The sequence below is a fragment of the Anopheles merus genome, chromosome 2L (genome assembly GCF_017562075.2).
Source record: "Anopheles merus strain MAF chromosome 2L, AmerM5.1, whole genome shotgun sequence".
NCBI lineage: Eukaryota > Metazoa > Arthropoda > Insecta > Diptera > Culicidae > Anopheles > Anopheles merus.
Window position 1 is genome coordinate 43,260,099 of NC_054083.1, and position 13,831 is coordinate 43,273,929.

General features: G+C 48.6%; 1 protein-coding gene across 1 annotated transcript; it reads right to left on the reverse strand.

Annotated features, from left to right (window-relative positions):
• Positions 1 to 515: 515 nt before the first annotated feature.
• LOC121591954 (rhythmically expressed gene 5 protein) lies at positions 516 to 5,999 on the reverse strand. Its single transcript, XM_041913083.1, has 3 exons — positions 5,266 to 5,999; positions 3,626 to 3,806; positions 516 to 2,582 (listed from the first exon to the last, which is right to left on the reverse strand). Exons 1-3 carry the CDS (start codon positions 5,380 to 5,382, stop codon positions 1,888 to 1,890), a joined length of 993 nt encoding a protein of 330 aa, XP_041769017.1. The 5' UTR covers positions 5,383 to 5,999; the 3' UTR covers positions 516 to 1,887.
• Between the last annotated feature and the right edge of the window lie 7,832 nt (positions 6,000 to 13,831).

Genomic DNA, 13,831 nt, shown 5'->3' on the forward strand with positions numbered 1-13,831 from the left:
AATCACACTTATCTTCAAACAGACGTACCATCTGAAGCATGTTTGCCTGGGTTTGCTTTACATAATGCTTCACTCCTTGCGCATCTTGTTTCCGGGGGGGGGATGTGTTCCACCTGACAGGTGCTACTCCCCTGGCACAAGATCCCTAACCAATAATACATCACAATTATTTGATTCCTTCCTTTCGTCGCTATACTAGCTCACAGTAGCTTACCACTAGTGTACGCCCCTGTAATGGCGTTTTTTGTCTTTTCCATCTACGATTTGCGAGAATCTGTCTTACAACATTTGTATTGCCTATCTTGTCCTGTTTAACCCTTCCTCCCGTTCACTTTCTTCTCATTACAGCCTAAAACATGTCCGTGTTTTGGGGGCCTAAAAACCGGGTTGCACTAATAACTTCCCATTTGTCTTGCGAGAAATACGAAAGAAAAAAGGTAAAGTGTATAGTAAAAAAAACAAACAAACAAATAAGCATAACCTAACTTTATCCAATAACCTAAAATTAATTTTTAAAAAACTTCTCCAAATTATTTGGAATACCGTTCAATTTTGGGATGAAACCTTCGGCACCCGAGCAGCGCATCTGCACTCTCCGTGTGCGTCCGTTTCGTACCCAAAATCGTTTAAATTTGTCTGGTGTATGCTTTGTATGCGCCCGATTTGTTGCTTTTGTATGTTTTGCTGTGCTGACGTATCTTTGACATATTTTAGTGTGTGTTTGATTTTGCTGTTACTATGGCCATCTACTCTGCCCCCACGTCAGCACATGGCCTCTGCCAATCTAGATAGAATTGCTCAAACGCTTGCCATTACTTGCCATACCTTCCGCCATTTGCAGGCCGCGCGCACCACACACATAAATACATTGAGAAATAATTTAACGTACCCCTGTTCCCGCTCGGGCGCGCTTAACACATATACCAATAAAATAATGATAAAATTAAATTAAATCCATCTCGACCGAGGCTACTGTTAACGCTGCAGCCGCTGCAGCACTCTCTCTCTCTCTCTCTCTCTCTCTCTCTATCTCTTTCACACTCTCTTATTCGTATTCTTTTGCTTCTCGTCGCTTCTCCTGCACTCATGGCGAGAGCAACAAAACTAATCACGAAACGGAATGAAATGTGCACCCGCGCATGAATGACGTAATGGGTTATAAATAGTATTAAAAAGCGCGCGAGCGCTCTCTAGCGGGAAACGTCCCGAAGCTCTGTCTGTCACACACCCGGCGGTTCTATCACACGATCTTGAACGATCGGCAGAGCACTCCGAACGCACCCTTTCCCAGGCAGGCGTACGGCTAGAACTCTCGATCAACACAACCAGTACCAGTTGATCGCAGTTAGCTTGCGCTGCTGGCAGGGTGAGGCTTCTGCATCGATCGTAAAAAGAAAGCAACCGCGCGGGGCGGCGTTGTTCCTCATTGCGGTTCCGATTAGCTGTGCCGAGGTGCACGATCGTGTTTGTACGGTCAATGTCTAGCGCTGGTTTCTGTCCGTTGCTGTCCCGAAACATCCCACATCGCACGCGCTGCCGAGCACAGCTCCTCGACTGGAATGTTTGAAAAGCTCGTCTCTATCCGTTTTGGAAGATTCATAACGTCGGCGTTTTGGGGTCTGCGTTTCGTTTGAAAAAAAGAACCGAACCGGTTCGCGAATTTTTGTTTGCCATTTTTTGCTCACTGTGCGTCTCAGTCGTTTGTCTGCATTCTTCTTCTGGTGATGGTGATGATGGTGGTCGGTTGTCCTATGCTCGGATCGCGTCGTTCTGGTTTTCAGCATTCAGCGGGTTAGGTTTTGTTGTTGTTGTTGTTGAGTTAATTAATTAAAATCACATTCAGCTTTCGATCGCGATCGGTTTCCGTTTGCAGGACGAACGCGGGGCTTAGTGCGCGTTGTACACCCGGTAGGCGGTGCGGTACGACCGGAGGTAGTTGGGCAGACGCTGAACGTAGGCGTACACTTGCTGTGTGGGTGCCACCACCGGCAGCACAACGGCCGGCCGGGGTGCAGCCGTCGTCGTGGGTGCGGCGGTGGTCGGTGCAGCCGTCGACGGCAGATGATGCTCCTCGTTCTGCTTCAGGCTGTCGTAGATCTGCTGGAAGCTGGGCATCTTCTCCTTGCCGAGCGTCATCTCCTTGATGTCGTCGTCCTTGGGCACGACCGGTGCCGGCTGCACCTTGTCCTCCTCCACGGGCGTACCGTCCGGGCGGAGGCGCACCACCATCGGGCCGGTCAGGTAGTTGCTCGTCTGCTCGTACGGGGCCAGGTTGTTGAAGTGGGCGGACGCGGCCGGCTCGTAGCTGTAATCGACGTTCGTCGGTGCTTCCTGCGGCAGGTGGTTCTGCGGCTCGGAGTACTGCATCTCCTGCCCGGTAGGTCCACTGGCGTAGTCGTAGTCCATGCCGTACTTGTTGACCGGGCCGTTGCCGCTCTTGCGCACCGCCCCATCGGTCGGGGCCGGATCGTCGAACAGCGGGTTGTGCTCGAACTGCTCGCTCATGATGTAGGCCGGCGCGACCGTCGTCTGCGTCTTCTTTTTGCCGTTCTTCGTGTGTCCGTCCATCATCGCGTCCCAAACTGCGGATAAAAGCAACAGCGAGCGAAACGAGAAACGATCAGATTAGATTTGCAAAAACAGAAAACGAAAAAACGCACAACGCATCGCGAAGATTCTAGCCCACTAAAATGCCACACCAAACCCCGTGAACGCATCTCGCCTTGACCGAGGGAACATCGACAAGAACGAAATAACAAACAGAAAAGAGCAGACCGTGGACTTTACCGGTGAACTTTGCGGCTCCCGGCATTGCCGATCATAAATCAGCATCTACGGCGCGATCGCGCGATACTCCTACACCGAGCAGCGATCATCGCCCAGGGATTGAAGCGCGAGATCATTTGCGCTTGCGTCACCCCTTTATGGGCATTATTTGCTTCCTGCTCCATCTCCACCTCCTCCTCCTCGGAAGGCATCCACCGCGTACGTTACCCGTACGCTTATCGCCGAGAGGTCTCGGAAGGTTGCCGAGACCTGCACCGACTGTCAATCAAACCGGCACGATCCTCTAGGCGCGCGGTGCGGTCTCCGCGACTTCCGACACGGCGGGGATGGCTTCACAATCAAGAGACACTTGTTCATTGAGCGGCGTTCGTACATTGTCGCTCCGATCCGCTAAGATCCAGTCGCTCCCCTCATTCGATCAAGGTTGCATTGGAAGCCACGATCGTGTGGAGGAACGATCAAGTACAAAGTTAAAGGGGCATCACCGGACCGAGTGCAGTCACGACGCCGTAAATAATATCAGTTGTTTGTTCTAATGGACAAATTAATCTTTCAGTTTTGCTCTGAAAGGTGGCATGTTTTTTTTTTCTTCTTCTTCTGGAAGTACTGATGTGTACGTGTACAAGTAACACCTTCAGATATACACGCAAAGAGACAATAATTTTAAATACCGACTCAAATGACCCCGGAAGTCACACGGCATCGACATGAAGCCTCGAGAAATGTGTTCCTGTTTTGGTTCACGACCACGTTCCCGGATTTCCACGCAAGCGAACGGGCTTTGGCTCCCCTGTGGCTCCCCAGGCACTTTGGATAATATGGCACCGGCAATACTTACTTATATCGGTCGCTCCACGCTGGTACGGGTCCATCGAGTCCAGGTGCGACTCGTTCATGTCCTGCAGCTTGTTGATGCCGTACATCAGCAGATTGCGCTTGCACATGTTGGTCGGCATGTCTTGGGAGTTTTTGCAGTAGCTCGACACCTGCTTGGCGAACATCGTGTACAGATGCGACATCTAACGGGTGCAAGAAAACCATGTAAACGAGAAAAAAAAAGCAAAACAAAGAAACCATACATAAATAATGATACCGAAAAGTGAAAGCACACGCAGCAATCACGGGCAATGGGCGCGGAATGTGATGATGGTGCTCCTACTGCTACTGCTGGCGGTATGCGACCGGCCCTTGACGTTGATGGCGTTAGTAAATAGCTTCTTTCTTTACTGCACAACAATCGCGAACGCGCTCGGTTTGGCGCACCGCGCAGCGCAAAAACAAAACTGAACGAGATTGTGCGGTGCGTGACGACTCGCTTTTTGGAGTGGCATACTTCACGCCACAGGCTTTTTTTGTTTTTTTTTAGATAGGCGAGAAGGCAAGGCCCACTAATGAAATGCCCCACAGCCAACACGCTACAGGGTTGAAATTGTAGCAAAAGAAAGTAATGCTGCTTGAGGTGCTTGAACTCAGGAATTTTGCTAAGGTTGGAATTTTAGGAACTCTGCACTCTTTCAACTCTCAATAAAACTGCAATAAATGCCTCCTCAGGGTGATGTAATCTAACAAAAACCTACATGCGTTTGACCTCCATTTGCTAGCACCCGACTGCATCATCCCATCCGATCGGACGTCATACAATGTAGGGAAGAACAGCTTCCCACCTGCGCGAAGGCAAACCGTGCGGCCTTAGCGTAACCGGCACGCTACAAATCTCCTCGTAATTGATTGCGATCGTGTTGCACAGCGCCTACTACAACTATGCCCTGCGTCAGACGATTTCTATGCCTGCCTGCCTGACGTCAAAGACGGTTTGCTGAGATCTAGTGATGCTTTCTGGAAGCTTTCCCCTGTTTAGAGCACTCTTCAGCGCTGTTCCGGGATGACCCTCAAGCTCGCCCTGAAAGAGTGCCCGAACTCCACCCCAAAAAGCACAACCAAACGCTGGCCTTGACTTTCCTTGACACTGGCATACATCTTGGCACCCTTACAAAACGCCCCGAGGGAAAATCCGGTTTCGTGCACACCCTGACCTAGGGCCTGCGCGGGCCAACGAAACCCGTCGGACGAGTTTTCACCCCACGCATCTAAGCGCAAAGCGGACATCGTGGGCACGAAGACGCTCCCTGTGACGACTCCCAAATACGGACACCTATCGGTTTAGAGCTGATCTACCAAAGTGCAAGGTTCTATATTGGGTTGTGTGAACAGACAGTTGAGGTCGATTTCCAAAGTCCTTCACCGTCTTGGAACAGGTATGCTAATCAAACGTCGGGAAGCACACCTTTACGATAACAAAAGAAACTACAGCGCATCTAACGCCTCGAAGCCGACCTTTCAGGCAATGAATTGACTGGTTAACCTCCTCTATCCACCCGAAAGAATGCACTTTCACTCAACCAACCTCGCACCAAAAGGACACACGCATCACACAATTTCCATCTTGCACCTGCAAGACGCTGCCACGAGCACACTTACCTTTTCGCCACGGCTGAGAAACTCCCACATCGGGATGGCCGAACCGGAACACACGGTCACCAGGCTCGACACCACCATTACCGCCGCACTGAAGCTTAGCTTCCTTCCGTGTGCCATTTTGTACACTGCAACTGGCAACTTCACAACCAGAATACGATACACACTGCGCTGCGCGACGAAGGGTTTCGTTGCTTACGAGTGCATTTAAGTTTTCCGTTGCTTTTGCGTGCTGTTTTTTTCTGTTGCTTTACACACGGAACTAGTCTCACCAGTGCACTGGAGATAGAGATTTGAATTTGCTTCCGGGCCCAGTGGCTCAGTTTACGACTGCACAGACGGCGCTTGAATGGTTCCTTCCGTTTTTTTCTTATATTTCCGACACTGTGTTTCTAATCTTTCACCGCTTCTCACCACTGCACAATTGTTTTGATTTTTTTCACCGCTTTATTCACCTTAAGCTTTTTTTCCGGCTTATTCTCACTTAATGCGCACTTGCTTGCTCACACCGTTCAATGATCGTTCACTGCTTCTCGCCTCTTCTAATGCACAATGTTTCACTTTCTCTCTGTAGCACAATTAAGGTTGGTTTGTTTTTGTTTTTAGCTACTTTTTGTTTCTTCTTTTGCTGTCTTGCTTGTCCTGCTAAAACAAAAAGACACTTGCGGTTGCTGTTTCAGAGTTGACGATCTGCACCGTTGAAGTTTCTGGCTCGAATTAAACGCGCTCTCTCGGGCGGCCTTCACTTTATATACCGCGCGCTGCTTCGTAAATCATGACGTCATATACCGACTGGCCGACGCCAGCCGAATCGCAAAGCTTTCGTGCATTCCAACCATCGTCGCCTCTCAAGCACACCGCCCCTCCCCATTGTTTACCCCCTCTGCCAGAATAATCTTTCCCTTTCCCACTGCCGTGAAGCGCCCGGGCTGCTGGTGTTTCACTCTGTTGCGGATCTCGGCGCAGTTGCCTTACTCTTTGGTAAACAACGTCGGGGCTCGCAAGCAAGCTCGCTCACTGATCACGATCGTCTTCTTTTCTATCGAACGCGCCCGCAAACCCTCTCTCATCACTCCCCGCGAAACCCATTGCTAACCCTTTTTTTTTTATTCCCCCGTGCCGTGTGTTTATCATTTATTTCTCTTCCGTTTGTTTATCATCTGTCTTCTAAGCTTTGGTGATCGTGTTTTTCATCTTCTAGTCGTTTGTCTGTATATATTTTTATCTCGTTGGGTACGTTTTTCTTTCTTTTGGGTTTTTGCAGTTTTTTTTTCCATACATTCCCCGCTAACAGAGCGAAACTTAGGCGTACGTTATTATTGTTCGCAGCATTATTTGTTTTGTTTGTGCAGCTTTTTATCTTGAATTTCTGCTCGCCAAATTCTTGAGTGCACACAGCCCCGCACATCTGCACACCGATCTGCGCAGAATTGAAATTATTCAAAGCACTTCTTCTTTTGCGCACTCAGTTTCGGCGTGCGTGCTGTTTGTCTGTTGACGATTTTCTTACTAATTTTGCGTCCAAAAATAAAACTTCTATCATGATGTTGTGTGACTATTTTGAACGATGTGTTTTAGTGCAAAGGCATTTTAGTAAAAGGCCCTCAAAGCAGCTTCTGAAATAAAAACAAAATTCCAGAATGCATCTGTTGTTTCCTTTTTAGGCCATTTCAAACACGTTTTAAAGCAATTGCGCAGCTTGGTGATAATCAGCCAAAAACATTCCCTCAACTCCAGTCACTATGTTTTCATCTGCATTAAGCAGCACCTTCTCCTATTCATCTCGCTCCACGCGTTGTCGCGTTGCGATTTTTGCATAAAATCGTTCACTCCCAAAAATCAACAACTATCCACCGATCAACAGCAAATCGCGTGGGTTTTGTTTACATTCTCCAAACAAGGGTAACTTGTTATTCTGCACGAACCAAAACAAGATCGCATCAGCATATGTTTATTTTGTTTCCCCTTTTTTATTGGTGCGTTTTTTTTCAACATACTCTCTGTCTTGCTCTCTCCAGCATTCTCTCTCTCTCTCTACAACAGTACAATTTCACACGACCACATTTGGTTTTTGCTTTGTCTGTTGTTTGAGCGAAAACAGCTTTCATGAAAGCACATTCAGAGCACTATTTGCGCACAACGGGCATTTAAGCTTCGCGCCAAAATGACTCAATTATCAAGCCAAGATGATATCAAACAGCATCAAACGATCACCCACGGTGCTTTCCGCACATTAAACAGAGGAGGGAGCACTCTCGGGTACGCGCCACTTGGCACGTATCGCCCGGCACGTAAAAAAAAAAACCCTAGGATTACCCACTCTTCATTCGCCACATCCATTCAACCACACGGACCACCCCTACAGACACGCCAACCGGGCGGGGGGCGGTAGCTACCGAAAATAATCATTGCTCATTGTAAAATAATTTTATGTGCGCTGTTTGCGGTCGATTTAAGTGTATGGTCGTTTTGGAATTTCAAGTGTGCGAGGAGGAGGAAGTGGTCGGTTGTTGGAAAAAAAAGAAGCCACATCACATCTATTGCCGGTGCTGCACTTGTTCACTATTGAGATGGATGTACGGTAGACAGCGAGAGAGAGAGAGAGAGAGATAGAGAAGGTAAAGGTCAGCAAAAATAAAAATGTCGGTAAGCTCAGTGCACTCACCGTACAGAAGATCTCCATCGGTTAGAAATTGGTGAGAATGAAGGGTTTTATGTGTCTTCTATTTTTCTCATTAGCCTAGACTTTAGTCTGCAACGTTTCTATACCAAATGAAGGTTGGTTTTATGGGGCAGACTTGTGGATTGTGTGTTTGGAGCTACCGAACGTTCTGGCTTTAATGCTGCAGGTGCTAACACGCCTGTTTTGAGGTGCGTAGATTCACATCTTCGTTTTGGTTTCACTTAGTCCAATTTGTTTTTCGCCTGGCCCGCGCTAGAATGAGGGGCAAAGAGCTACATAACCTTTCGCAGCACGACGGGAAGCTTTATGACTTTGATTAGCTGCCAGACTTGAGCACACACATACACACACACACATGCACACATTCAACATGCTTTGCCAGCGAGATTTATTGCAGCTGTGTTAGCACCGTTCCGTCGCTTCTTCGACTAGGAATGTTAATTGGATTACCCACGCTCCGGGAGAGATGGGGTATGGGGTTTGAAAAATGAAGGAAAAAAATCTTTTATTTTAAAAACCAGCAGTAACCACGAGAGGAGAAGGTCGAACCGCCATCATCAATAATGAAAAATAGGTTAAAAAAAATTATAAAAAATCAATTTTCCTACAATTTGCTTCGCAAAAGACACAAAAACTTCAGAGAATAATCAATTGAAAGGCACATAAACCAGAGCTAACAATCTGGCCCACATATTTGATCGATGCATTGCATGAAATTAGTAAAATTGTTTGCCTTGTGAAATTAATTTACACCAGCGCGTATCATTCATCATTCCAGACACGTGCTTTCTCGCCCCTACTGTCCCGCAGCGGCTTGCGATCGAAGCAATTTCAACACCCCCTCAAAACACCGAAACGATAAAACCTTGTGCCAGCTAGACCTCTTTTTTGCGCTTCTACACATATGGCCCCCGGCTGTGCTACAAAAATAGCTACAAGCCCTCGGACCGCCAACCCACCTATGGGGCAACTATGCCGAACGAAAACTAAACGATATTCGGTACCGACACACCGACAACACCGTTCACGCCCCAGCCCGAAGCCAAATTAATCCAACTGCACGGTACATTAACACGTAATTCAGGCAGCCGGGGCATCGAAGTCCACGTCCCGCCCGGCTGAGAATGCAAACGTGACACGACGTCGATGCGTCGTATCGGGGGGGGGGGGGGGGGGGGCAGCACAGTGGCATTCGTTCGCCTCCTGCACTCCCGTACCATGGCCAAGTAAAAACGCCAAATGCACCAATTTTGTGCGCCACTGCCCACGCAAGTGCATCTGTAGTTTTTTGCGTGCGTTTTGATGCTCCAAACCCGAAACGTGTTGAGTGAAGTCTACAAACCGTCCACGGGTAGTGATAGGAGCTTTCAGCACAAAAACAAACAAGCTAAAAATAATGTTCTTATCACGGTAAGCTGACCACGCTAAAGGGTTGTACACGTTTTGCGTATTTTCGAGATAGTTTTTTTTTTCGTTTTGTTTTTGCACATTCTGCCTCTACTCTTAGATCACCAGAAAAAGCTTCTGTTTGAGTCAGAAATAGCCTTGCAAACGGTTGAGTATGGCAATGCGAGCAGAAGACGCTGGACGCCACCTCCTATTAGCAGCATTCCACAGCTCTGCTCACTCACGACAATTAATGAAAATGTCCAACAACGTCCTGTTATTTGTGTTACTCCTCTGTTTTCTTTTGCTCTAGCCATAATTAAGCACAAAATCACCCATTAACAGGTGGCTTATAAATTGCTCCACCATACAGCCAGTGACGCTGCTCTAATTTTGTGTCTACATTCCTCAATGCTAACTCACCGCTACAACCAAATGTGCTGCGTACGTTGACAAACTTTCCTTAAAGCCCCATGCCTCGGAAAGCATCAACTTATAAAACACACAGCTTGGTAAAAACCCCCCATTAGCGTGCCAACCTCCCCCCCCCCTCCACACACTAATCCGCGTGCCATCCGCGTAAACAAACACTGGAAGGCACGCAGGCGTCGCATCACAACCTATTTCAGTTGCGGATGATTCACATTGCGCCTGCACTGCTGCCTTTGGGTGTTGGGCGTTTTTTTTTGGTGCCTCCGCGACAACTGCTCCTTTTTTGGCCTTTTCAAGCCGGCAGGCATCTTCGGCGCTTTGTTACGTTTGACGCAACAACAAAAGAGCGAGAGAAAAAAACGCAAACGGATAAAGCAGGTTCGATGTAAACGCGTAGGTCGAGGCGCACGTCACGGAAGCGAGCACGATCTGCGCGAAGAAACTGTTGCCGGTGCCCGGCGGACAATGGTTTGCCGGGGGTTGAAAACAAATCATCCCATCATCGATGACGTTCTTCAGCTACGCGTGCTCAGTGCTTCCCTCCGGTTTGTACGGCTTGAAGCGCTCTTGGCAAGGGTTACGACCGCGCGGGGCACCATAAAAGGTCGCCGCGATTTTGAGTCATCGGGAACCGCTTCCAGCGTGTGCTGCTGCAGCTAATGTGCGGAACGCGATACATCAATCTGCTTATTAACGGGCGATGATCGTACTCAATTGACTGCGCGCTGTCGATCGACACCTTTTCCACTTTGTGCGAAAGAGGGATTTCTGAGCCTTAAGATCGCCCATCCAAACGCCTTTATGGTGCTCTAGAATAAACAAAAAACATTCTGCGCCACGCTAATTCCCCCCGCGATGGCCGCAACCCCCAATCGACGGGTGGGTGCGAAATAATGAAACAAATTAAATAAACATGAAGCCGTCTCGTGGCATCACTTGAGCCGGAGTGCTCCCGGAACTAGAGCTCTCGGGAGCCACCCCAAAAGACGATCTCATCTTTACGAGCGTCTCGAGCACTCGCCGCTTTTTTGTTGCTTCTGTGTGTACCACTCTTCTGGGCGGATCTGAACCTATCAGCCGCGTTTCAAGCTTCACAGCTGGGGGCGAACGGGTGACCCTTGAAATGCGTCAGGTGAGACGAAGGTCAATGCTGTCGGGGCACTATCAGGCTTGCCGATCAACCTGCAGGGCTGCGCGCGGCACACATCACTCAACCAGCTCCAAAGTCCCGAGCGGGTCCGCGCACCTTCCCCGGAGGATTAGATTATTGTGGGTTGGCTACTTAATTTTCCTGCGTTTTGCTTTGGCCCCGGCTCCAGACGGAACTCCTGGAGAAACTTCACAACAAACCACTGGATCCGTGTGTGTATGTGTGTGTGCTGGACACACTCGAGAAGATACATTTACGGACCGGTCATTATAGTAATTCGCGCTACTTTGGTTTTTTTGCTATGCTGTTGTTTTGGTCTGGTCGTGAGTCAAAACGTGACCGGTCATTAAGCGAAACAGAACAGAATCCCTTTTTGTTCGTTCACTCCCACCTCTTTTTTTTTTGTCTTTCTTTCTAATGCGCGAGTAGCTTTCCTTACCCGGTGGAAGATGATTCAAGTGAACGGCTTAGTGTTTTCAATGTTTGTTGCTGTTTGCATTCGTACCCCATCCCGGTGTCCCTGCTTGCGGACTTTAATTTATATCCCGGAGACGGGCAAAAGAGATTTGTGAGAGAATCGGGCACAGACCCAAACAAACAAACACAAAAAATTGCCCCAAAATGCCTCGCGAAACACTAGATGCTTCTTGACTACCGCTTGTAGTCGCTTCAGGTGGCCGCTGGATTTCGAGCTTCGGGATGATGTCATTGGTGCGGCGTGCAGAATGTAAATCGTACAACGAAAGGGAAGCTCGCCAAGATTGAACCAATTTCGGTGCGGCTTAAGACAAATGTTGGCTCACAGAAGCACACAAGTGAGGGGAGATAGTGGAATTTGCAAGATTAAAAGCCACCCTGGGAAGTTGCTGGTGGCATCCTCAAGAGATTCTTCTATTGTTCAAGAGATTCCATAATTCTGACAGAAACAATTTAAAGCTTTTAACATGTTAAACATCAACTTTAGAAGTTGAGTGATTCCAATATTCTATGGAAAAATTTAGATTCTACCCGACAAAGATGCATTAGCCACAGCGGTGGGTTTAATGGTAGGCGAATTGGACGGCCGCCAGGGGCCGCCGGTAAGTTGGAGAGGCCCTCAACGATCGTTAGTCCAGCTTTTATCATAAATGAAAGAAGGAGATCTTGATTTTTTTTACGACTAAGGGCCCCCAAAACCCTTAATCCACCTCTGATTGGACATCATAAAGTCTTTGAAATTATGAATGGACAAAACACATTGTCAAATTCCACACCTCTTTAAGAGATTATTACATTAGATCACGGTTTTTGGTGACATTTTAAAGAAGCAACAATTACTGTGTTTCGTTGAAAGGAAAGCAACAACACCCTTCTCCACCGCATTTCGCAACATTCAACAACAAACAATCGCAAAACATTAACAACACGACAAACTGTTCGCACTTTGCTGACATTTGGCGTGGCCTCAAACCGACTGCATCGATTCGCCGTCCCATCTGCACAAGGTGTGCATGATCGAGGCGATGATCGGGTGTGCTGTAAAGTCCGATCATTTGCCGGGGGAAAGAACACAACAAGACCCCCCGAAAAAAAAAACAACCCCGCATCACAACACATTATCATTCCTTATCGTTCGGGCCGACGCGTCGGTCCGCGCGAACGATAGTGGAATCCCGATGCGCGGCGCCATCCTGCCGGCCAGCCGGCAAAACGGCGCGAAACTCTACGCGGGACGGGCGCGGGCTGTTCTGCCGGTTTTTTGTTTCCTGCCTCCTCCGCACCACCACCTCCGCTGTGTGCGCGTATCATGCTGCCTGTTAGATCCAAAAAAGCTATGTTTTGTTTTTTGTCGCGCTCGTGCGGTCCCTCCCCACCACCCAAGCGCACGCCCCGTCTTGTTGGCCCCCTTTTTTTTTCGGTGGTGGATGTTATAAAAATTATGCAAATCAGCAAAACTGACGCCAGTCAGTCGGCAGACCAACTGAATGTCTACACACTGTCGCCAGTACCATCAGGAAGATCATCATCATCATAGTCGTCGTCGTCGTCGTCGTCGCCACGATCGTCATCAAATCAAATCGATTCGAGAAACCGAAAGAGAGAGAGAAGAGCTGTACGGATGCGCTTGCTATTAATACCGATACCGAATACCCTGTTATGTTTCGTGCGGGGGAAAACTAGCAGCTGCTCCAAACAAGCTTTTTGGAAACTACGACAGCAGAACGAACGTCGAATCGCGGAACGCGGATCTAGCGGCCGAGCTACCGATTGACGTGCGGTGCGCGGTCGCTTGTTGCGCAAGTTCTTTGGCGGGGTCGCAAAACTCTGCTTCTGGGACGTTCTAATTCCTGAGAAGGGGGAGGGGGGGAGAAAACATCAACAACAACAACGAAATCCTCTTCACTTTTTCGTCACCGGCATTTATCGGCCGATCATCGATCGGATGGCAGCAGATGGCACTGGCCGGGACTGGAAATCCTGTCCACTGCCACGGGATTGAAGAAGCATAGGACAACAACAACAACAAAAAACAGCCCGAGCGACAAAGTAAAATCCGATGCCCGATTGCTGACCGACGGTCGTGGCGCCGGTTTAGTCGTAAAAAGAAATATGTTTATTTGTGCCGTTGAGCATGGATGCTGGATGCGGAGGACCACAACCCGACGCCCGGGTAGCTGGCGGGGGTAAAAGCGTAACAGCGAAAAGTAAAGCAAGGGGGTGAAATGAATAAATAAAAGCAAAACAAAACACGCGGCAGCACGGCGAAGAAAAACGCAAAACAACCAACGCGAAACAAATAACCTTCTAAAGGCCACTCTATCTACCGTTCGGACATATCTGAGATTCGCCCGCGTGCTGCCTCCCATCGCCGCCTGACTGGGACGTCTTCCTTCCTATCCCGTTGGTGACTTGGAAAGGCGTAAACAGAGTGTAAAGAA

Coding starts and splice junctions, on each gene's coding strand:
- LOC121591954 (XM_041913083.1), bottom strand. CDS start 5,382: ATGGCACACGGAAGGAAGCTAAGCTTCAGTGCGGCGGTAATGGTGGTG. Junction 3,807..5,265: donor TTCTCAGCCGTGGCGAAAAG/GTAAGTGTGCTC, acceptor TGCACCCGTTAG/ATGTCGCATCTGTACACGAT. Junction 2,583..3,625: donor GCGTGGAGCGACCGATATAA/GTAAGTATTGCC, acceptor TTTTATCCGCAG/TTTGGGACGCGATGATGGAC.